Here is a 27,500-nt window from a genome sequence, read left to right on the forward strand (position 1 = left end):
GAGACATTCAAACAAAGGAATGCAAATGTTGTGTAGGTAAAAGACACACCTTAGACATAACGGTGTGACCTGTCCTAATTCAATCAGCATAACAGTGTCATTCAAATGCATAGATGCTAATCCAATCACTCAGGCAGTATTGCTCTAAACTTGTCATGGTAAATAGTCAGGAAGTGCATAAAGACAAAAGACTTAATGTCTCAAACACTTACACGGCCTGACCTTAGAATTTCCTCAAGTTTACTTCAAAATGTAAAACACAAATATAGATAATGTTTTCAGTTATATTCTATTACATTGGAACCTAGATATAACAATGTATAAATTTGTAATCCAACACTACTCACATGCTGCATATTCCGCATGTCTGTGTAATCTTCTCTGTAAAGGACAGATCATTTTAATTCATCTCACGTTACCGTGACGGCTTTATTACTACTTCACCTCTTCTGAGCTTTTCCCACATCAGACGAGCATGACGGGACTGTCGGATGTTTGTCAGTGCTGTCAGATTTATATAATAGCGTACACACTACAGAAACATGGTGTAGATGTCTTATCAGAGCAGCTTCAGACTGTGTGTGAGGGTAAAAGTTAGCCTGGCGTGGCCATACTCAATTCTAGTCAGAATATGAGTCTGGTACCGCTCCATTGAGCTTTGATTATGGGGCGTGTTTTAACCGAGCCAGGAAAGACCTCAATTGGATAGACCCACAACCAATCAGAGCAACGGAGCGACGCGTAACGTTAGTTGTCAAATGTCAACAGAACTCAACTGCACTGTTACCAAGTCCGTGTTTTTCTCCATGTCCGCGGGTTGAAGCGACCCCAATTATGTGATTATATAAACCCAGGAATGCGAATTTTAGCAGGCAACCTTGCCAAAATAACATATTTTGCCAACCAAACGCCATTTTTTTCTGGAGAACCCCCCGGAAAGTTATAGTTTTGGGCTATAGTTTTGAGTAGCAATTGTGCGCGACATTGCAAAAACACTTGGAAACCCTGTCTGCACGCACGCTGGATTAAGTAACGTTACAAGAAAAAGATGAGTGTAAACGATCTTTGGCAGTAATAAAATAATTTAAGGATACACAGAGTACTTACCAACACGATCATCGTTTCTGAGAGAACTAGTGAAGGTGAACGCATATACGAACAAGTTCTCCGTTTAGGATAAGAGCAAATTCAACCCAAGAGCCTTCGATGACGTGGATGATTACGCTACTGTTGATCATCTGTCCATCATCGTCTAAAGCCCGCCCTGACAATTTCATTGGTCCGAACAGTTTCTGTTCGGGCATAATTCCTCCTCTATGGAGCGAGTCCAGACCGAATTGCCCGAGCAAAATTTTTTGTGGGCGGGGCTAAATTCGGCTGGCATCCAGGCTAGGTAAAAGTGTGATAGAGAGCATATTTTCCTTTCAGTATGGATTGAGCAAAGTCATTTAAAGGTGTAACTGTGGTTTATATGGTGTGTTAAAGCTCTCAAACGAACCCCAAATCTTGCAGCGAAGGCATACGTTAATTGTTCAAACAGATGCATTTGAACTATTTTCATATCTTTATTACAACATACATTGACCCCACAAATATTGATGCCTTTTACAAAGTTTTGTACTCGAATACTCAAACATTTTCACGCTTGATTGTTCAAAAAACGCATAATTACAGCTTACAAGTCTGGTCGAACGATGTTTCGATGAAGCTCCTCCTTCCGAAATCCGAAATGTGCTGTGATTGGTTAGCTGGCCCTGTGTGTTTTGATTGACACTGCTTATAGTGCGTGTTTTGGAAAAGTCCCGCCCCGCTCAGATGTAAATAGCAGCAATTTCAAACCAGTGCAAGCCTGATTTATACTTATTTAATTGACTTATCGTAAGCCCCGCCCCCCTTAGGTACTGTTGCTAACTCGGACAAACAAACAGAGTTGCTAACTGTCTTACAATGACTGTCGGTGTGAAAACCGCATCCCAAAATGTTTTTGGACACCCCGTCTGAATGATGGCCAAACTTTACTGATGGTTTATGAAGTATATTGCGTCTTTTTTCACCATAAGAGCTGAATAAACAGAGCATAAGAAGTGCGCTTTAAAGGCCCACTGAAATCAAAATTTGACTTTTTTAGCTTTTAGTATGACTATGTTAGCCTTAAAGGGATAGTTCACCCAAAAACAAATTGTTTATGTTTATCTGCTTACCCACAGGGCATCAGAGATGTAGGTGTGTTTGTTTCTTCAGTAGAACACAAATGAAGATTTTTAACTCAACCGTTGCAGTGTGTCAGTCGTATAATGATGTCAATGGGGATATTTTAGAGTATGAGAGCACATAGACATACGAATCCTTATTAAACCATGCGGCTCGAGGCGAAACATTGATGTCTTAAGACACGAAACGATCGGTTTCTGAGAGAAACCCAACAGTATTTATGTTATTTATTTACCTCTTATCAGACGAACGTCATCTAGTATTCCCAGCGCCATAACTTCCGGCGAATAAGGTCAAAATACTGGCGTGATCAAAGATATATATACGTAGATGCCTCATTTGACTGATCCGCGCAGGCACTAATGAGGAATCTATGTATACATCTATGATCGCGCCGGTATTTTGACCTTATTCGTCAGAAGTTATGGCGTGGGGACGGCTGATGGCAGAGTCATTTTTTAAAATTAAAATATGGATATTTTTCTTACACAAACGCATCGATTCGCTTCAGAAGGCGATTTTTTATGGACTTCAAAAACAGAGCAACTATTACTGCTATTATAATGCTTGGATTAGCCTGAACATTTTTAATATAACTCAGATTATATTCGTCTGAAAGATGAATGTCATATACACCTCGGATGACTTGAGGGTGAGTAAATCATGGGTTAATTTTCATTTTTGGCTGAACTATCCCTTTAAACATATCTAAACTCACAGAAATATCAAAAATGTATACAAAAACAAATTATAGATCTAAATTATAGATCAAAAACAAATTATAGGGGGGGTTTATAGATCTCAATGCAAGCGATGACAACCAGTTTAATATGGAGAGATGCACTGAAATACAGACTTTCGTTTATGTGTTTTTGACCTACACTGTTACATGACGTGAGAACTATTAGCTAATCAGGTTTGTAGCTATCACTAACTTAATGAGAGTATGACACCCATAAAATCCATCGTTCCAAACATCGTTTTGCCATTTTTGTAGCATAAACACCAAAGATCTCCCTTAGCATTGAGCTTTGTAACCTTGCAGATCTTTTTTATGCTCATTACACACTAACTAAAGTTGAAAAAGTGAAAAAGCATTAGATATAAAATATAATTTAAAGGTGCAGTGTAAATTTTGGCAGCATCTAGTGGTGAGGTTGCGAATTGCAATCGCTCACCCCTCCCTTTTGAAGCACATAGAGAAGCTACGGTGGCCTACACAGGACAAAGATGTCCTCGTCTGAGACAGCAGAGAGTAGCTAGCGCTCTGTAGAGAAGTTTGTCCCTTTAGGGCTACCGTAGAAACATGGCGGCACAAAATGGCGGCTTCACTGTAAGGAGACCCGTGGTGTGTGTAGATAGAAACGGCTCATTCTAAGGTAATAAAAACATAACAGTCTTTATACACCACTGAAAACATAGTTATGTATATTATATTGCATTTCTGTCAATAGATCCTCATAAATACTACACACTGCACCTTTAAATGCAGCAGGTTTCTTTTCTCTTTGCTAACTTTACTTTTCTGTGTCGGCTGGTGTTTCTGTGATTTTTAATGCATGAATGAAGCAAGTTATCAACACTAGATTGTTTTATGCAGTGACATTCAGACATGTTTAAAGGAACACACCGACTTTTTGAGACTTTAGCTTAGCACAAAGACTGGAGGTAAACGGCTCCTGCTAGCCTACTGCTTAATAAGTGACAAAATAACGCCAACATTTTCCTATTTACGTGTTGTGATGTGTGTAGTTACATTGTGTACTAAGACCGACGGAAAATGAAAAGTTGCGATTTTCTAGGCTTATACGTCATTTATTGAACAGTAGGCTAGCTGGAGCCATTTACCTCCAGTCTTTATGCTAAGCTAGGCTAACGGTGGGTGCGTCAGACAGAGTTATGGCACGCACGGAGATGAGAATGGTGTGTATGGACTAATCTAACTCTTGGGGATACGGTGAATAAGCTAAAGTCCCAAAAAGTCAGCGTGTTCCTTTAAAAGTAGCAGCACTTCCTGCAAAATCCACTGATGTAAACAGCTGGTGATCACAATCTAATGTCGAATCCCTCTGTCTCAGGTCCACATCTGGCTCAAGGAGGAAGAGGAGACACAGGTAAACAACTGCTTTGGAACTGTTCTGGACTCATATTGGTCTAACAACGTCTACTTTACAGGCATATTTAAATATTCAGTGCCTGGTAAACATTGTCACATCCAGTGATTATTTCTTTCAAGTGCTCAGTGATGCAGTTGGTGCTTTGTAATCACAACTTTAGTCTGTTTTGCATCAGACTAATATAAACCTTTCGATTACATTTCAAATGTGAATGTGTGACCCACTCCTTTATTGAGTTCTTGTTTGTTTTCTCCTTTCAGATCTGGCAGCCCCAAAATCAAACACAAAGACAAGAACAAACAGAAGAAGAGGTGAGTGTTTATTCTGCTGTTTACTTCTCTAAAAAGATCAAATGTTCAGTATTAATACGCCTCGATCTGACCATGAAAATCCAATGCATTGATTACAGAGTTTAATCATTTAATTATAGTGATCTAAGCAATCAGAGTTGTGATTTTTCACATGGGATAGTAAGTTGGCACATTGCAACCATCTAGAATACCTTAGCAACTGCATAGCAACACCCTGGCAACCTCAACACAATATAAACTATATAACTAAATCTAAAACAACCGAGCAACCACTTAGGTTTCACTGATGAGCATTCAAAATATTTCAACAAATGCATAGCAACACCCTGGCAACCACCCACAATGCCCTAGTAACCATCTAGAACATCCTAGCAACCAACAAGCAATGCCCAACAACCACTCAGAACTTTTTAGCAAGTGCATAGCAACACCTCAGCAACCACCCACCAAAATGTTAGTAACCATCTAAAGAACACCAACATTTTAGCAATTGCGTAACAACACCCTGGCAACCACCCACCACACCATAGCAACCATCTAGAACACCCTAGCAACCAACTAGCAATGACTTGACAGCCACATTTAAAACTTTTTAGCAACCCTATAGCAACAACCACCCACAAAACCCTAGTAACCATCTAGAACACCCTAGAAAACACCTAGCAATGCACTGTCAACCAGTCTAAATATTTCAGCAAATGAATAGCAACACCCTGGCAACCACCCACAACACCCTAGTAACTATCTAGATTATAGAGTACCCTAGCAACCACCCAGTAATGCACACCACTCAGAACATTTTAGCAACTTCATAGCAACACCCTGGCAACCACCCACAACACCCTAGTAACTATCTAGATTATAGAGTACCCTAGCAACCACCCAGTAATGCACACCACTCAGAACATTTTTAGCAACTTCATAGCAACACCCTGGCAACCACCCACAACACCCTAGTAACAATCTAGATTCTAGATAACCCTAGCAGCCACCTAGCAATGCACTGACAACCAGTCTAAATATTTCAGCAGATGAATAGAAACACCCTGGCAACCACCCACAACACCCTAGTGACTATCTAGAACACCCTAGCAACCACTAGGTGCCCAACCAACTACTCAGAACATTTTATCAACTGCATAACAACGGCAATCACCCACAACACCCTAGTAACAATCTAGATTTTAGAACACCCTAGCAGCCACTTAGCAATGCACTGACAACCATTGAAAACATTTGAGCAAATCCATAGCAACACCCTGGAAACCACACACAACACGATAGTAACCATATAGAACACACTAGCAACCAACTAGCAATGCACTGACAACCATTTAAAACATTTGAGCAAATCCATCGTGAAACCCTGGCAACCACACACAACATCATAGTAACCATATAGAACACCCTAGCAACCAACTAGCAATGCACTGACAACCATTGAAAATATTTGAGCAAATCCATAGCAACATCCTGGCAACCTCACACAACATGGTAGTAACCATATAGAACACCCTAGCAACCAACTAGCAATGCACTGACAACCATTGAAAATATTTGAGCAAATCCATAGCAACATCCTGGCAACCTCACACAACATGGTAGTAACCATATAGAACACCCTAGCAACCAACTAGCAATGTACTGACAACCATTTAAAACATTTGAAAAAATCCATACGAAGCCCTGGCAACCACACTCAACACCATAGTAATCATATAGAACACCCTAGCAACCAACTGGCAATGCACTGACAACCATTTAAAACATTTGAGCAAATCCATAGCAACTTCCTGGCAACTACACACAACATGTAGTAACCATATAGAACACCCTAGCAACCAACTAGCAATGTACTGACAACCATTTAAAACATTTGAAAAAATCCATAGCGAAGCCCTGGCAACCACACTCAACACCATAGTAATCATATATAACAGCCTAGCAACAAACTAGCAATACACTGACAACCATTTAATTTTTTTTAGCAAATCCATAGCAAAACCCTGGCAACCACCCACAACACCCTTGTAACCATGTAGAACACCCTAGCAACCACCTAGCAATGCTCTTACAACCAAACAAAGCATTGTCACAACTGCGTAGCAACACCCTGGAAACCACCCACAACACCGTAGTAACCATCTAGAACACCCTAGCAACCATCTAGCAATCCTCTGATAACCAGTCGAAACATTGTAGCAACTGCATAGCAACACCCTGGAAACAACCCACAACACCCTTGTAACCATGTAGAACACCCTAGCAACCACCTAGAAATGCACTGACAACCAGTCGAAATATTTCAGCAAATTAATAGCAACACCCTGGCAACCACCCACAACACCCTAGTAACCATCTAAAACACCCTAGCAACCATCTTGCAATCCTCTGACAACCAGTAGAAACATTGTAGCAACTGCATAGCAACACCCTGGAAACCACCCACAACACCCTAGCAACCATCTAGCAATCCTCTGACAACCAGTCGAAACATTGTAGCAACTGCATAGCAACACCATGGAAACCACCCACAACACCCTAGTAACCATCTAAAACACCCTAGCAACCACCTAGCAGTCCTCTGACAACCAGGTGAAACATTGTATTAACTGCAACACCCTTGTAACCATGTAGAACACCCTAGCAACCACCTAGAAATGCACTGACAACCAGTCGAAACATGGTAGCAACTGCATAGCAACACCCTGGCAACCACCCACAACACCCAACAAGCACTCACAATTTCATGTCCGCCATATGCATGGATTGCCAATGAATGCGTTCCTGTGAGAGTGACTGAAGCGCTGTGGCTGGAGTGTGTGAGTGTGTGACGTCATTGTGTCTGTGTGTCTGTGTGTTTCCGCAGGTGTTCCGCCGACTCTCCCAGCAGGAGCTCTCAGCACAGAGGCAGCTGCTGTAGTTCCCGCAGCGGATCCGTCTCCTCCACCGCCAGCCTCTCCAGATCACCCAGCAGGTGCCTCTTATCTCCATTTCACAGGCCCTCCAACAAACATGCAGGGGGGGGGTGTTTTGGGGGGCCCAAAACACTATAGTCACTACAGTAAGACTGTGCTAATGTGGTATTAGTCGGCACTTTCATCACAGAAAAGCATGGTGAAAAACTACATTACCCATAATGATGTGCCAAAATAGCTCTTTACACCCTAGCAACCGTCTAGAAATGCACTGACAACCAGTTGAAATATTTCACCAAATGAATAGCAACACACTGGAAACCACCAACAAAACCATAGTAACCATCTAAAACAACTTAGCAACCATCTAGCAATCCTTTGACAACCAGTAGAAACATTGTAGCAACTGCATAGCAACACCCTGGAAACCTCCCACAGCACCCTAGTAACATCTAAAACAATCTAGCAACCACCTAGCAAACCTCTGACAACCAGTAGAAACATTGTAGCAACTGCATAGCAACACCCTGGAAACCACCCACAACACCCTAGTAACCATCTAGAGCACCCTAGCAACCATCTAGCAATCCTCTGACAACCTGTAGAAACATTGTAGCAACTGCATAGCAACACCCTGGAAACCACCCACAACACCCTAGTAACCATCTAGCAATCCTCTGACAACCAAGAGAAACATTGTAGCAACTGCATAGCAACACCCTGGAAACCACCCACAATACCCTAGTAACCATCTAGAACACCCTAGCAACCATCTAGCAATCCTCTGACAACCAGTAGAAACATTGTAGCAACTGCATAGCAACACCCTGGAAACCATCCACAACACCCTAGTAACATCTAAAACAATCTAGCAACCATCTAGCAATCCTCTGACAACCAGTAGAAACATTGTAGCAACTGCATAGCAACACCCTGGAAACCACCCACAATACCCTAGTAACCATCTAGAACACCCTAGCAACCATCTAGCAATCCTCTGACAACCAGTAGAAACATTGTAGCAACTGCATAGCAACACCCTGGAAACCACCCACAACACCCTAGTAACCATCTAGCAATCCTCTGACAACCAGGTGAAACATTGTAGCAACTGCATAGCAACACCCTGGAAACCACCCACAACACCCTAGTAACATCTAAAACAATCTAGCAACCATCTAGCAATCCTCTGACAACCAGTAGAAACATTGTAGCAACTGCATAGCAACACCCTGGAAACCACCCACAACACCCTAGTAACATCTAAAACATTCTAGCAACCATCTAGCAATCCTCTGACAACCAGTAGAAACATTGTAGCAACTGCATAGCAACACCCTGGAAACCACCCACAACACCCTAGTAACCATCTAGCAATCCTCTGACAACCAGTAGAAACATTGTAGCAACTGCATAGCAACACCCTGGAAACCACCCACAACACCCTAGTAACCATCTAGCAATCCTCTGACAACCAGTAGAAACATTGTAATAACTGCATAGCAACACCCTAGAAACCACCCACAACATCCTAGTAACCATCTAGCAATCATCTGACAACCAGTAGAAACATTGTAATAACTGCATAGCAACACCCTAGAAACCACCCACAACATCCTAGTAACCATCTAGCAATCATCTGACAACCAGTAGAAACATTGTAATAACTGCATAGCAACACCCTAGAAACCACCCACAACATCCTAGTAACCATCTAGCAATCATCTGACAACCAGTAGAAACATTGTAATAACTGCATAGCAACACCCTAGAAACCACCCACAACATCCTAGTAACCATCTAGCAATCATCTGACAACCAGTAGAAACATTGTAATAACTGCATAGCAACACCATAGAAACCACCCACAACATCCTAGTAACCATCTAGAAATTCACTGACAACCAGTTGAAATAATGCTGTGCCAAAATAGCTTAATAATATTTTAAATATTTGTATATGTATGCATATTTTGTAAATTAGTAGTTTTATATTTTTCCACCGTTTTCAATCTGACCTCTCAGATCCAATGCAAAGTGCAAGAACGACAGGCACAAACAGGAAGGAAGTCACGCCGCCCACAGCCCACCGCCGCCCCCCGGCGACGACCAGCCAATCACGTGGCAGAATGGGAACCACAGCGTCCGTGTCCGCAACGGCAAAGACTCTGGAGTCAATCACACGGAGGCGAATAAAGGGAACGATGTATGTAGTCTCCTCTACTTTACCTCCATCTGTCTTCGGCCGTTTAGACAAATAATCCCTCACACACACACACACACACACACACACTGTGTGAGCTGATCTCTTTTCCCTCTTTGGCTCCATTTTGTGAGTTTTTCAGTTCCTCAAGCCATTTCTGTGTCCGCTGGGAAGGGTTTTTGTTTGGTCGAGGCAGATGTCCATCATGCTTTATTTCACGTGCGAGCCATGTTGACTTTTTCAGTTCTAGAAAGAGAATGAGTGGAAATGTGGATCGGAAACATTGTGGGCTCCATCCGCCTCCCGAAGGCACGTTTGTGGCGTCTGTCGCCAATAACTCGATGGCTGGTGTTGGGTAACATCCCATTAAAAATGCCTTGATCAGATTAATAACAGATATTTTGGTGACACTTTACATTAAGGTTTCATTTGTCAACATTTGGGGCTTTCGCACTGGAGGAACCTCTTTAGTTCCTGGAACTAATGGCGGATGTATCAATATAAATAAATACATAAATCCACATATTCCTGCATTAATATATAAATAAATGTGCAAATAAATACATAAATCCACATATCTCTGCATTAATAAATCTATAAATAAATGTACAAATAAATACATAAATACACAAATTCCTGTATTAATAAATATATAAATAAATGTGCAAATAAATACATAAATACACATATTCCTGCATAAATAAATATATTAATAAATACATAAATCCACAAATTCCTGCATTAATAAATATATAAATAAATGTGCAAATAAATACATAAATACACACATTTCTGCATTAATAAATATATAAATAAATGTGTAAATAAATACATAAATCAACATATTTCTGCATTAATAAATATATAAATAAATGTGCAAATAAATATATAAATACACAAATTCCTGCATTAATAAATATATAAATAAATGTACAAATAAATACATAAATACACAAATTCCTGTATTAATAAATATATAAATAAATGTGCAAATAAATACATAAATACACATATTCTTGCATTAATAAATATATAAATAAATGTGCAAATAAATACATAAATCCACATATTTCTGCATTAATAAATATATAAATAAATGTGCAAATAAATACATAAATCCACATATCTCTGCATTAATAAATATATAAATAAAAGTACAAATAAATACATAAATCCACATATCTCTGCATTAATAAATATATAAATAAATGTGCAAATAAATACATAAATACACATATTTCTGCATTAGTAAATATATAAATAAATGTACAAATAAATACATAAATCCACATATTCCTGTATTAATAAATATATAAATAAATGTGCAAATAAATACATAAATACACATATTCCTGCATTAATAAATATATAAATAAATGTGCAAATAAATACATAAATCCACATATTTCTGCATTAATAAATATATAAATAAATGTGCAAATAAATACATAAATACACAAATTTCTGCATTAATAAATATATAAATAAATGTGTAAATAAATACATAAATCAACATATTTCTGCATTAATAAATATATAAATAAATGTGCAAATAAATACATAAATACACATATTTCTGCATTAGTAAATATATAAATAAATGTACAATAAAAACATAAATACACATATTCCTGCATTAATAAATATATAAATAAATGTGCAAATAAATACATAAATCCCCATATTTCTGCATTAATAAATATATAAATAAATGTGCAAATAAATACATAAATACACATATTTCTGCATTAGTAAATATATAAATAAATGTACAATAAAAACATAAATACACATATTCCTGCATTAATAAATATATAAATAAAAGTGCAAATAAAAATACATAAATACACATATTTCTGCATTAATAAATATATAAATAAATGTGTAAATAAATACATAAATCAACATATTTCTGCATTAATAAATATATAAATAAATGTACAAATAAATACATAAATACACATATTCCTGCATAAATAAATATATTAATAAATACATAAATACACATATCTCTGCATTAATAAATATATAAATAAATGTACAAATAAACACATAAATACACAAATTCCTGCATTAATAAATATATAAATAAATGTGCAAATAAATACATAAATACACATATTCCTGCATAAATAAATATATTAATAAATACATAAATACACATATCTCTGCATTAATAAATATATCAATAAATGTGCAAATAAATACATAAATCCACACATTCCTGCATAAATAAATATATTAATAAATACATAAATCCACATATTCCTGCATTAATAAATATATAAATAAATGCATAAATCCACATATTCCTGCATAAATAAATTTATAAATAAATAAATACATAAATCCACATATTCCTGCATTAATAAATATATAAATAAATATATAAATAAATGTACAAATAAATACATAAATCCACATTTTCCTGCATAAATAAATATATAAATTAATACATAAATCCACATATTCCTGCATTAATAAATATATAAATAAATATATAAATAAATGTACAAATAAATACATAGATCCACATATTCCTGCATAAATAAATACATAAATAAATGTACAAATAAATACATAGATCCACATATTCCTGCATAAATAAATATATAAATAAATGTGCAAATAAATCCACATATTCCTGCATTAATAAATATATAAATAAATATATAAATAAATGTACAAATAAATACATAGATCCACATATTCCTGCATAAATAAATACATAAATAAATGTACAAATAAATACATAGATCCACATATTCCTGCATAAATAAATATATAAATAAATGTGCAAATAAATACATAAATACACATATTCCTGCATTAATAAATACAGGAACTGGGAACGATTTGAGTTATTTTGGGCGAACTGCATTATCTCAGACTTCAGAGTCTATCCCAGCACAAAACAGTGCAACAGTTTCATCCATAGGGAAATTGATTTTTAACGATAACTTAAAATGTTTTAAAAATAGTCCTACTGTGATAAACGAGGTTGTTAATCGATGATATTTGTTTCTGTTGAAGCCATCAGCGAGCATTATTTCAGCTGTGGAAAAAGTGGAATTCGTGGTGAAAAACTACATTACCCATGATGCTGTGCAGAGAATTCCACCAATCAGCAAAACGCGCCAAAATTAGCTCTTTAGCTCCGCCCACTGCCATGAAGTAATGCAAATAACATAATCCAGTTGATTTCGCTTAACTCTCAAAATGCCTAAAATATTTGTATTTGTAGGTATAGTTTCCAATTAACTAAAAAAATAAAATAAAAAAATAAAAAAATAAATATATATATATATATATATATATATATATATATATATATATATATATATATATATATATATATATATATATATATATATATACTGCACATAGTGTGACCCATTAAATATAATTATAATAAAATAAATAATGCCTTTTATATGCCTTGCCTATAAAAATAAAATAATTAATAATAACATTATTGCACTTTATTTAGTCATTTTTTATTTAGTTACTTATGTGCACCTCTGGCTATGATACTTTCCCATATACCATTTACTTACTTCAAAATAAAAGTCTGCCACGCCTTCAAAATAAAAGTATGCCACATCTTCAAAATAAAAGTCTGCCACAGCTTCAAAATAAAAGTCTGCCACAGCTTCAAAAATAAGTCTGCCACATCTTCAAAATAAAAGTCTGCCACAGCTTCAAAAATAAGTCTGCCACGCCTTCAAAATAAAAGTCTGCCACAGCTTCAAAAATAAGTCTGCCACGCCTTCAAAATAAAAGCTGCCACATCTTCAAAATAAAAGTCTGCCACACCTTCAAAATAAAAGCTGCCACATCTTCAAAATAAAAGTCTGCCACACCTTCAAAATAAAAGTCTGCCACACCTTCAAAATAAAAGTCTGGAAGTGACAGCTTATGTTACATTTCTATTGGCGGTACGAATGCAACCTGGAAAATAATCGTAAAGGAACATTAAGGGCCCTATTTTAACAATCTGAGTGCATGATCTGAAGCGCTCGGCGCAGGTGCACTTAGGGCGTGTCCGAATCTACTTTTGCTAGTTTAACGATGACAAAAACTGTCCCTCGTCTCTTAATGAGTCATGGGTGTGTTTTGGGCATAACGTGCAATAAACCAATCAGAGTCTCATCTCCCTTTCCCTTTAAAAGCCAATTGCGCTCACACCATGATGGATTCACTATTTACATGAGGAGAGACTGAACGCTTCTCCAGAGAGGAATACTTTTATTTTTAATATTTAATAATGTGTGTGTGCTGCGTCCCTGTGTGTGTACGCGCGTTGTGCTCCGCCTATAGGCTCATATTACTAACACACCCTTTAAACAACACAACAAATACTGCGCTATTGACTTTAGAGCAGGTGTGTGTTGGTCGCAGTGGTTTCCAGTTCCTCACAATAGCAACACAACAATGCTCCTGAACACACCTGGTTCAGACCAGACGCCCATTTGATATTTGATATTTAAACAAACGTGGAGCTGGACGAAACTAGCAAAAAACACTTGCGTCGTGTCTGGCTTCACATTGCGCCGGGTTTATGATTCTTAACAGTGCGAAAGCCCCTATTAATGAACTAAATTAGTAGAACTAGAACTAATAATGAACAATACTTCTACAGCATTTATTAATTATACAGTAGCTCATGCTAATTTCATTAGTTAATGCACTGCAGTCGTGAATAAAACAAAGATTATAGGAATATGTTTCATTTTATCTACTTGAAATATAATTTTTTTGTAATTATTGGAGTTATAACAGTTTCTACAGCAATTTATTTTCAGTGTGTGTGAACTTACATGAACAAACTATAAATATAACATGATTTAAAAATAACTCATTTTCATTAACTAATGTTAAAAACATTCGTCCTTATTGTAAAGTGTTACTGATATTTTTAATATTCCTGCTCACGCTAGAGATTCAGGTATAAAACACACGTTTGTTTGTAGGTTTTATAGTATCCCACACATTATATATTCAAAGACATCGAAGGGGGAAATCCATCTTTTATAGAGTAATTGTGCTGAAAGTACTCATTTTAAATATGCATGACGGTTCTGTATATATTCATAACATCTCAACTTTGACCTGCGTGCGGAGAGATTAGCGATGAGGAATGGTACAGATATCCGGACACTTATCCCGGACGGTTTGCATGCAGTTTCTCAGAAGTTCTCATGCTCTCTTTCTCTTTCATTTGCTGAATTCATCCCTCTGTTTTATTGATTTCTTGTCCTCTGTGAATTCACATGATCTCTTCCCACGAATAAATGCCCAAACTTTTCTGTCTTGTTTGTGTAAAAAGCACTCATATGATTTGGAACTGGACCGAGTAGATTAAATGGGTATGTCTTTTCTTGTCAATACAGTTGAAACTCTCATTTTCTGCTCAGTTTTACCGTAGCCACCCTTTTCCAGATGTGTATCAGGTGTTCAAAGAGCCGATGATCTGTGACCCTGCTGTAATACGATCATTTTCTTTATTGTAAGGTGAAGAGTTATCAATCACGAGCCGATGGTTTTCATTGGCCAATCCCTCAGACGCTTTTAGCCAATCAGCTGTCATTCCTGGTTCTGCTGAGAGGATGAATGAGTCTGAATGGTACAATCACAGATCAGAAACCTGTGGATGCTGCATTCGGCTGATCTGGACGCATCATCAGCGCCACCGTTTCGGAAAGGTCAATGAAACGCTATAGGCCGTAATTCAGTTTATTTCAATAATTCACTCCAGTTTATGGCATGTTCTGTCAGCTGATTAGTGATTTACAACTATGCAAATTAATGCATTTTCCATTACTTACAACAACTTTTGTACAATAAATAAAAAACTAATATCACTGGATAAATGAAAGATGTATTTTTATACAAAAAGATATTATATTCAAAAACATGTTCCAATAAAAAAAAATACAACATATTACAACTTTTCTACAATAAATACCATGAAAAACTGATGTCGTTGGGTAAATTAACAGATACATTATTTATTTTATGTGTAATATAATGTTTTTGTATGGCTAAATGTATTTTATATCCAAAAATATAATATGTCTGTTAATTTTATGAGCATAATGTCTTCATAAGCATAATGAGTAAAACTTCAAGCATGATAACTACAATGTTCCAATAAAATTAATATTATTTAAATTACGGATAAAATACAATTTTTTTTTTTTTTTTTTTTTTACAATTTACAACACACTTAAACTTTTCTACAATAAATACCATGAAAAATAAACTGATATTGTTGGGTAAATTAACAGATACATTATTTATTTTATGTGTAATATAATGTTTTTGTATGGCTAAATGTATTTTATATCCAAAAATATAATATGTCTGTTAATTTTATGAGCATAATGTCTTCATAAGCATAATGAGTAAAACTTCAAGCATGATAACTACAATGTTCCAATAAAATTAATATTATTTAAATTACGAATAAAATACAATTTTTTTTTTTTTTTTTTTTTTTACAATTTACAACACACTTAAACTTTTCTACAATAAATACCATGAAAAATAAACTGATATTGTTGGGTAAATAACAGATATATTATTTTTTATGTGTAATATAATGTTTTTGTATGGCTAAATGTATTTTATATCCAAAAACACAATATGTCTGTTAATTTTATGAGCATAATTAGAAAAAAAACTATGTTCCAATAAAATTTAAATGATTATCGTTTTACGAATTAAATTATTATTTTTATTTTCATTTTACAATTTACACGATACTACAACTTTTCTAAACAAAATACCATGGAAAACAAATTTACATTTTTTTATATTATACAATAGATGTCAAATTTACATTTTACAATATATATATATATATATTTTATTTTTTTATTTTTTTATGTAATATAACGTTTTTGTATGGCTAAATGTATTTTATATCCAAAAATATAATATGTCTTAATTTTATGAGCATAATAAATCTTCATAAGCATAATTAGTAAAACTTCAAGCATGATAACTACAATGTTCCAATAAAATTAACATTATTTTCATTTACGGATAAAATACCAACAAAATTTTTTTTAATATTATTTACAACACACTATTAGCATCTCTTTATAAGCATTATATATCCAAAAACACAATATGTCTGTTAATTGTATGAGCATAATATCTTTACATATAAACGAGTACAATGTTCCAATAAAATATACATTATTTTTGTTTACAAATGAAATTATATATATATAATGCAACCTGATATTGTTGGGTAAATTACCAAATATTTGTTTTATGCAATTTAATGTTTTTGTATGGCTAAATTGATTTTATTCCCTAAAAACAAATGAACATATGTTAATTTACCCAGCAATATCAGTTTTAATTTATTGTACAAAAGTTGTTATGTGTAATATCACTGTCATATTTTTTATTTTTTATTTATATCCTTATAGCTTTAATTAGACACAATATAGTGTTTTACCAATACCTGTTTGGTTTCACGTTCAATGTGCAATATGCAGATTTTTGTATATTTAATGACAAAGCAGATTTTGTTAAAAATGCACCTGTTGATTCATAACTCGATATATAGAAAGACGGCGCAAAATGGCAGAATAAGCCCCGCCTTCGAAATAAAAGAGCCAATCACTGATTGGTAAAGTCATGTAATTTAAATGTAAGTTCGGCAAGCAGTTTTGGGATTTGACCTTTTCAGAATGGTGTACACGCTGATGTATTATGTCAACCATACGCAAATTCAATTTTATAGGGTGTAATTCTGCACCCAAAAAAATGAAAAGCAGTGTCCAGTTCTTCATCTGTGGTCAAACAGATCTACAGATTCATGAATTCTCTCTTTTGGCTGTCAAATCTCTCTCTAATGACAAGAGCCGGTTCAAGCGCCATTGGTGATTTCAGACGGTTTCCATCGACATGGTTTCAAATGCTCACTTGTGTATAATTTCAGTAGCACTTTATATATATATTATATTTCTATATTGTACAGTTTGTTTCCTTCCTGTCAACATTTGAGTGGTGTAATGTTTGTCTGGATGTTTGACAGGGACAAACGGACGCTCAGTAAACTAAACTAAACTAAATAGGCCGATGACAAATCATTTTTAGTCAAGTCGTTACACTAAAAGGGACCCAAGCCATTTAGATAGACGGTTGAACCCAACCCAATGTGGCATCCCGACCCTTTGTTTGAAAGACTCTTGACAATTGCTGAGAGCAAATGTAGACGAACAAGCACTAAATTCTCCTAGCGCATGCAGACCAATGTGAATAAGGCCTTCTGAACGTGACTGGGGTCCCTTTGAGATGTTAGTTCTCCATCCTAGAAGTGACCACCCTCCACCTGACGCCCTTGTCCTACCCCTCGTCCATCTGTGCTGTCCGTTGTCCCGACATGCTTTCTCTTTCCCCATCAAACCACATTCCGCATGCATGGCCATCGATATATATATTTCCGTTCCTCCTAGCAAACTCGATTTGTTGAGATCATACGGTAGAATGTGGCTGCACATGTGTCCAAGCGAAAAAGACAGACTGCTTTCGGAGCTTCTGATTGATTTCTCCGTTTGTTTGGTTTGGGTTTTTTTGTCTGTCCACTTTTTCTTTTTTTTCTTTTTTTTTTCGTTTTGTTGGAATTGTCTCCTTAGTCTGTGGATCAATTATCTTAGCCTGGATACTAAAAGAATTCATTGTCTTTTTCCCATTTCGCTGCGGAGAATTTTCCTTTCTCCTTTTTGTTTTTCCTTTTTCTTCCTTTGTTTTGTTGATATTGCATCCGTGTCACTGATTGAAGCGGAAGGTAGGTAACGCTCTGCCTACGCACGTGGAGAATGTGACAAGCACCCTAGCTTGACATCAGTGTCTCTCTCTCTTTTTCTCTTTGTTTATCTGAGGAAAACCAAAGGTTGGCGGGTTGATTTTCATTGTTTTCCTTTTAGAACTGTTTGCTCTTCTTTCATTCTCTATTTCGCCCTTTTTTCTCTCTCTCTCTCTCTCTCTCAATCTGATACCTTTGCTTTCATGCTTCAGTCTTCAGTACACTGTCCTCCCCACAGGTCCATCTCTTGTCTGCGTTTTGTTTTATTATTATTATTATTATTATTATTATTATTATTATTTTTCGGTAGAATGCATTTCCTGTCTGTGTCGCATTCCTTTTGTCTTTGGTGAAATGGTACGTGTCATATGATTTTGGTCACCCTCCTTTTATTTTGATTTAAATTAATTTTTTTTATACATAAGGGCTGCTTCTGAAGTATTTGAGGTTTACGCTCAGCTTGCTTTCATCCGATATATCTATATATGGTATTATAAGGTTTTTTGTTTGGTTAAGTTAGTGTCTGAGGTCAGAAATCCGCTTCATTTTGATGCTCATTAGAATGTTTTAATCTATAGCATTGTGGTTAAAGAAACAGATGGATTAATATTTCAGTCTTTTTTAAAGACCCCATGAAATCCCAATCAAAGTTTTCCAGGTTTTATATATATATATATATCAAATTGAGTAAAGAGTGTTTTTTTACAACTCACCAGACTGTCCGACCTCGTATACGCGCGTCAAATGCCAGAAATCCATGCCGCAGAATGTCTATTCGTGTCTTTGCATTGACTTAACATGTAAATCACTCACGCTTAGCGCTTTATTCGCGTCGGTGTGAACGCACCAAAACAATACCTACTGATACGACTAGCAAAAGCAAATCATGATTAGTCTGTGTTTAAATGCACTAACACTCGTTCTTTAGGCCTATTTCCCTTCCAAAACATCAACTGGAAGTGGCTGGAGTTTTAAAAGCAATCAAGTTGAATGTTGTTTTGCTATAAAACTAACATAGTGTCTATTTACAGCCTTGTTGGCAGAGGCTATTTACACTAGCTCCGCCCACTGACGTCTGATTGGGCCAGGCAAATCTATGGAAGACACTGGATTTTCAACAGTATCAATAGAACAGGGGTAAGGCGTGACGTAAATCGCCCCGGGTTCGAATCTGCCTTTTGCCGAACTCACTATACTCCCCTTTCCCATCAAATAGAAAAAAAGGTGGACATAAAGTGTCTAACGTGTGTTTAATAATTTTATTGTCCCAATAAGGCGGCATCCATTTAATAATTTGAATAAATATAATCGGTGACACTTTATTTTAAGGTGTCAGTTACAGTGTAATTATATATTTAAGTACTGAGTAATAATAATTAAATACATACACTTACTAATCTTACGTCAGGGCAGGGTTAGGGTTTGGTTGAGGGCTAGTTGCATGTAATTATGCATAATTTACTGTTATTACTATGGTAAGTACATGTAACATATGTAACAAGGACACTGTAAAATAAAGTGTTACCATATAATAATTTTTTACACTTATTATGGCATACCATTTAATGCACAACTATGAGGTGCAAATATCTGCCACTAATTATAGGTATAAATAGCATCTAACTGCTATTGACACTTATTGCAAAGAAAATACTGCTATTTTTACATAGTGTAAATAGAAATTATTGCTACTTGCACTTAGTGTAAATAGCATCTATCGCTAAGAAAATATGTTTTTTTTCACTTAATGTAAATAGCCACTGCCTAAAACTAAAGGGGTGAATCTTTCAAAATGTCCAGATCACATTATATCCCAAAATATTTCATAATTAACCACAATTAATAAATATGAATAATTATGCATGCATGATGTAGAATAATATATGGTTCTTGATTTTATGCATCAAAATAAAGGAAAGATACGGGTTAAAATGTGCTGAACAGTTGTTGTTTTTTTACTTTATTTTCCCTAAAATAGACTTCTTTATGCAAAATGCAATTTCTTAAGCCCTTGTTTTGATTTTTGGGTGCATTATGAGAAAACGTGTCTTTTATAGACACGTTATTACATATTCGGGTCTTTAGTGACCTGGATCTATATCTAACACGGATGCTGCTATTAGTATAAAACTCTCCTGATATTTTAATAACAATTACGAAAAAATAAAACAAAGCATATTTTGATCCATTTTGGAATTTGCTCTGTATTAAATCGCCGAGCCATTTCGAGTTTTGCTGATGAACTTCCTATTCATCACGTCATCATTATATACCAGACATCGCCACCTTGAGGATAAAAGGTAAATTGCACTCAACTATTGTTGCGCAAAAAAAAAAAAGTACACTATTACATACCCCGGGTCACTAGCGACCCTATGAAACAATTGATTAGAAAACAGACATTCGTTTATAATAATGTTTTTTTCTTGTTGCATTGTTTACAATGAATAAATATTAATAATTATGCATGCATAATGTAGAATACCTTCCAATTTCAATAATATATGGTTCTTGATTTTTTTGCATCAAAATAAAGGAAATATACAGGTTAGAAATATACAGGTTACAGCCACCTTGAGGATAAAAGGTAAATTGCACTCAACTATTGTTGCGCAAAAAAAAAAAGTACACTATTACATACCCCGGGTCACTAGCGACCCTATGAAACAATTGATTAGAAAACAGACATTCGTTTATTATAATGTTTTTTCTTGTTGCATTGTTTACAATGAATAAATATTAATAATTATGCATGCATAATGTAGAATACCTTTCAATTTAAATAATATATGGTTCTTAATTTTTTTGCATCAAAATAAAGGAAAGATACGGGTTAAAATGTGCTGAACAGTTGTTGTTTTTTTTTACTTTATTTTCCCTAAAATAGACTTCTTTATGCAAAATGCAATTTCTTAAGCCCTTGTTTTGATTTTTGGGTGCATTATGAGAAAACGTGTCTTTTATAGACACGTTATTACATATTCGGGTCTTTAGTGACCCGGATCTATATCTAACACGGATGCTGCTATTAGTATAAAACTCTCCTGATATTTTAATAACAATTACGAAAAAATAAAACAAAGCATATTTTGATCCATTTTGGAATTTGCTCTGTATTAAATCGCCGAGCCATTTCGAGTTTTGCTGATGAACTTCCTATTCATCACGTCATCATTATATACCAGACATCGCCACCTTGAGGATAAAAGTTAAATTGCACTCAACTATTGTTGCGCAAAAAAAAAAAAGTACACTATTACATACCCCGGGTCACTAGCGACCCTATGAAACAATTGATTAGAAAACAGACATTCGTTTATAATGTTTTTTTCTTGTTGCATTGTTTACAATGAATAAATATTAATAATTATGCATGCATAATGTAGAATACCTTCCAATTTCAATAATATATGGTTCTTGATTTTTTTGCATCAAAATAAAGGAAATATACAGGTTAGAAATATACAGGTTACAGCCACCTTGAGGATAAAAGGTAAATTGCACTCTGCGAGAAAAAAAACTTGCACTATTACATACCCCGGGTCACTAGCGACCCTATGAAACAATTGATTAGAAAACAGACATTCGTTTATTATAATGTTTTTTCTTGTTGCATTGTTTACAATTAATAAATATTAATAATTATGCATGCATAATGTAGAATACCTTTCAATTTAAATAATATATGGTTCTTAATTTTTTTGCATCAAAATAAAGGAAAGATACGGGTTAAAATGTGCTGAACAGTTTTTGTTGTTTTTTTACTTTATTTTCCCTAAAATAGATTTCTTTATGCAAAATGCAATTTCTCAAGTCCTCGTTTTGATTTTTGGGTGCATTATGAGAAAACGTGTCTTTTATAGACACGTTATTACATATTCGGGTCTTTAGTGACCCGGATCTATATCTAACACAGAAGCTACGATTAGTATAAAACTCTCCTTATATTTTAATAACAATTATGAAAGACTAACACAAAGCATATTTTGATCCATTTTGGAATTTGAGCAGATGCTTGATTTCCCAGTACATTCAGCAACTAGCTCATTTTCACCATCTCAAAATTAATATTTTGATCAGTACTTGCTCTGCATTAAATCGCCGAGCCATTTCGAGTTTTGCTGATGATACTTCCCATTCATCACATCATCATTGTATATCAGACATCGCCACCTTGAGGATAAAAGGTAAATTGCACTCTGCGAGAAAAAAAACTTGCACTATTACATACCCCGGGTCACTAGCGACCCTATGAAACAGTTGATTAGAAAACTTGACAAAACACTTTTTTCTTGTTGCATTGTTTATAATGAATAGATTGAGGAATAGGCTGATGTTGAGGGGGACGGGATGACGTCCCGGTATGCGTTTAAGGGTTAAAACACAAGCCAACACGAGGCAATCAGAAATAACAGTTCATTGAGCCATTTCATGGGGTCTTTAATTTAATCCCATAATGCACATTCAATCAAAGTTTTTTTTTTACCGAGGTAAAGCGAGAGCATCCGTTTTAAAACCGTTCAAACTATCGGTGTCCCAGCCCACACACTGTGAAATCCGTTTGAATTTGATTTCTTTTGTGTGTGTGTGTTTTTTTTCTCTCTTTGGTTTGATTTTCATGCATTGTTTCATACTCACTATCCAGGGAAGGGTGTTGTGTCTTTTTCTCTTGCATTTTGTGAATCTAATGATGCACTTATGTTGCCCCACTTTTCCCTTCTCTTCATACCTTACCTACTAAAGGAGGGAATACCACTTTATTGGTAAGTGGATGTTAACCAAAAGGGAGTTGAAAAACAGAATAACCATTTAAAAAGCTATTAAAACAGGAAATGGGTCGCTGTTCACATCTCAGCAATTGTCTGCAGGACAAAACAAATCCACAAGCAAGTTCTATTGAGTAGAAGACCAATTGTTTTCTAATTCGATTGAATCTATTCTTGTGAATCTTTATTTCGTTCCTTCCATTTCTGTGATGTTCCGTCAAGTTGTCTATTTTAATTTTCTAGTTTTATTTTTCACCTTTTTGTTTGTAGCTCTTTCTGAAATTGAAAAAGTCCTCTTTCTCTTCTACTGTATATTTATATTCCAGTCTCTGTCGCTCTTTATATTCTCTCTGAACTTTTCTTTCACAGTTACGCATATATATATATATCTATATTTTCCCTCTTTCCCTCTTTTGTTTCGATTTTCTTTTTCCGGGACTATTCTTTTCAAATCATTATGGTTTTGCATGCCGAGTATTGCATGCGCTGCACAATAGAGGACTGTCTATAAGCCAGAGAACAATCCTAGCACTTTCTTTTAGATGTTTTTTTGCCAAGTACACGAAACGCTCTTTCGCCCAGGAGGAAAAAGACTCTAATTTCACTGTTCTCTTTCTGTTTGTTTCTTTTTTTCACATTTATTTCTTTTCCCCCTTTGGTTTGTTGGTTATAATTCATCTACAGAAGCTTCGCCCTCTGGCTCCGTCTCCATCAAGCGGTCAGACGCTCGCCTCGCCTCATCTGAGAGCTGTTAAACAGCACTTTGGCCTTCCCAAGAGCCCGGCGGGAGAAGATGGCTGTGGAGACGATGGGCCGCTCTCAGAGACATCGGGGAGACGTGGCGGGAGGCCGAGGGTTCGAGAGAAGACGTCCCGCTCGCCGGCCCACAGCAGCGACTCCCAGCACGAGCCGCACGCTAAAGCCAAGAGTCAGAAGAAGTAAGAACAGCGTATTATTGCATGACATTTACACCGATCAGGCATAACGGTATGACCGGTGAAGTGAATGAGACCTGGGATATATTAGGCGGCAAGTGAACATTTTGTCCTCAGAGTTGATGTGTTAGAGGAGAAATGGGCAAGCGTAAGGATTTTAGCGAGTTTGACGAGGGCCAGATTGTGACGGGTCAGAGCATCTCCAAAACTGCAGCTCTTGTGGGGTGTTCCCGGTCTGCAGTGGTCAGTCTCTATCAAAAGTGGAGAACCGGCCACAGGCTCATGGGCGGCTCATTGATGCCCGTGTGGTCCGATCAAACAGACGAGCTACTGGAGCTCAAACGGCTCAAGAAGTTAAAGCTACACTGTGTGATATTTTCCCCCATCTAGCCGTGAACTTGTATATGACCTTCCAGTGAATATTAGTTTCTCTTCCTCTCAATTCCGATTTCGTTTTAACTCCTACGGTGGCCGATTTAGTCCAAGATTAACATGGCTTCCAGTTCGTCCTCGTCCACATTGGACACGGTGCCATCGAGTGTTAAAACGCCAAAGGCGAAGCTTGAATTTACGGGTATGTCCCTCTTTGGCTAATGTACTTTCAAGATGGAGAGTCAACATGGCGACCCGCATTCAAACCCTCACCCGTATGTGTTTACAATGGCATATTATAAACGTACGAGAATACTTTATTACTTGAAAGTAGTAAATATACATTAATGAGCACATATATTTTTGAAAGAACTAAGTGTTTTTAGCTAAGAATAAACTAAAAAAGTCACACAGTGTAGCTTTAATGCTGGTTCTGATAGAAAGGTGTCAGAATACACAGAGCATCTCAGTTTGTTGCGTATGGGGCGGCACAGCCACTGACCAGTGCCCATGCTGACCCCTGACCCCGCCCAAAGCACCAACAGTGGCAAATATATTTTAAATGAACGTTTTTTTTTGTGCACATTTCTGTCTTCAGGCCTGTGCACACCGGGACTATTTTCGTCAGTGTTTTTCGATACGTTTTTCGGCTCTTCTTTGTGTTCACTCCCGATACACAAGGTGGTGCTGCGCCACTTTACGCTTCTGACACTCGCTTGTCACGCAGAAGAAGAAGAGAGATGGTATTTACGTGCTTGCAAAAACCATAGATATACGGCAAGATGTCTTACGGCGGAGTCTTTAACGTCATCACCGGCGGCCATCTTGTCACAGGCTCCTGATGTAAGGCGAGTGATCTGAACACAAATAATCTTATCTCACTGAAATCTTGACGGATTTACAAATGGTTTGGTTTCTTACAAACGTAATTAACGTGGCTATAATTATGGATGCTTGAACAAATTATGAATAATTATTCATAAGGATGCAGTGTCATAACTACATCTCTGACGTTTATAACAAACCAAACCGTTTGAAAATCGGTAGAAAATTGAGTTATTAAGTTATGGTTATTTAAAAAGTACATGCACCATTAAAACACAATGTTAGGAGTGAGCGAGCTGACGGTGACAAGATGGCCGCCAGGTGCGGACGTCGACCTCCATTGGCCAGCAGCGCGGACGAGACAAACCATTCACACACTTTTTGCTTACTGGCAAGCAGCATTAGCAACTCACCTTCTTCTTTGTCTGCTTACTTCCTCTTCGTCATATCAGTGTGTGCTCGGCAAGACCGTTTTGTGCTTGAGCGCCACCAAGTGGTGTTTTACTGTAACTTCAGCCGCTCCAGGCCCGTGAACTAAAGCGCCGATCTCATTGGTCGGACAGTTTTTAGCGCACCACGTCAAAACAAAAAAATTAACCCAAGGTGTTTTTTACATGCTTTTACGACGCTCACGAGTTTTGACGCTTTTACACCTGGCGTTTTGCGCGTTGTGCACACTCACATTGGCGCCCTTTGTTTAGTCACGAGGTGTTAAACGGCGGCGATAAACGTGTAAACTTCCATCCATTTAGCCCAAAAACCGGATACTAATGGCTTGGTCAAAAGGAATTCTGCGTGTAAGCCTTTTCAGCCTGTCGGTGAAGTTCTCTGAATTTATTGATATCTCATTTTAAATCTGACTCCATTAATAATTTTATCTGACTCCAATTCTAAGTGACTCCATAAAGTGTGCTACATTTAGAGTTTATCAGCTGATTTTACGATTAGTTGCGATTTAATTTAGATCGTTGATTTTCTTTGTATCTTCCTAGTTTTCATATTCGTTCATCGAGAGACCCAATATCGCACAAGACGCTTCCGGACGCGCGCTCACGGGCACAAAACGGTTACTTCTGATATTAGTCAGAGGATGCAGAGTGACTATTTTACCTTTAAGTGGTTGCACATGCTCACTCAACAAAAAGTGTAATTTTAGTAATATTCACAAACTGCAACTTGCCAATCCAGCGATAGTCAGAAATCGGAATATCGCGCACGCTGCGCCCCATGCTTCAGTCGTGCCGTCATCGGTGTGATCTGTCATAACACTAGATTTTGCGGTAATAAACGAGTATACATCGATCCATACTAAAATAATGATTTCAGAATCATACAAGATAAATCAAGATTAACATTTATTTTGGCCAGACAGGAAAAGTAAATAAGTAAACAAGAATCCATGGTACACAACTGATCAGTGTAAAAACATAAAACACAATTGCAAAGCAATATGAAAATAATTTTAAAGAGTCATCATGTCTGGCACAATACATGCAGTTTGGGCACCACATGGGGTTCTGACTACAGAATATTCCCCCCTCAGTTTGGTTACCCAGCCTTAAATACTCCAACTAGAACAAAAGGGTTGTAAATATTTGCAACACAACCACCTGGTTTTGGGGGAGTGGATCAGATATCTTTGAAGAGACTCCTGAATACTCATTAGTTTTCAATCTTTCTAATACTACTAGTGACTGCAGTGAAACTGAGACCATTTTACCATTCGCACCGAGACCTTTAAAAAGACATCAAACATGAAAGAGATAAAACAATAGATTTACAAGAGACATCATCACTGGTATATCTGCATTTGGTGACTTGAAAACAGGGCAAGTAGAGGGCAAAATGGGGAGGGGGGAGGAATGTTTGTCAGGGTGTTGTCACACAGTTTCTGTGAGATCTTCTCTCAAGATTAGTGACTTTTATTGTTCAATTGCTGGGGTGTGTATCTCAGCTTTTGTCTTAGCACCAAAACCGATCCTTACAAACGCGCACGAAAATCGCCTCGGTGTGAAC

General features: G+C 36.4%; 1 protein-coding gene across 1 annotated transcript in view; it reads left to right on the forward strand.

Annotated features, from left to right (window-relative positions):
* Positions 1 to 27,500, forward strand: part of srrm3 (serine/arginine repetitive matrix 3) — a 167,557-nt gene that overhangs the window by 126,626 nt on the left and 13,431 nt on the right. Inside the window, exons 7-11 of the mRNA XM_079815419.1 lie at positions 4,290 to 4,325; positions 4,589 to 4,639; positions 7,509 to 7,616; positions 9,582 to 9,762; positions 24,037 to 24,290. Of these exons, the coding sequence (XP_079671545.1) occupies positions 4,290 to 4,325; positions 4,589 to 4,639; positions 7,509 to 7,616; positions 9,582 to 9,762; positions 24,037 to 24,290 (630 nt within the window). The remainder of the gene's footprint in view (positions 1 to 4,289; positions 4,326 to 4,588; positions 4,640 to 7,508; positions 7,617 to 9,581; positions 9,763 to 24,036; positions 24,291 to 27,500) is intronic.

The sequence above is a fragment of the Gobio gobio genome (genome assembly GCF_949357685.1).
Source record: "Gobio gobio genome assembly, chromosome: 4".
In the NCBI taxonomy this organism is placed as follows: domain Eukaryota; kingdom Metazoa; phylum Chordata; class Actinopteri; order Cypriniformes; family Gobionidae; genus Gobio; species Gobio gobio.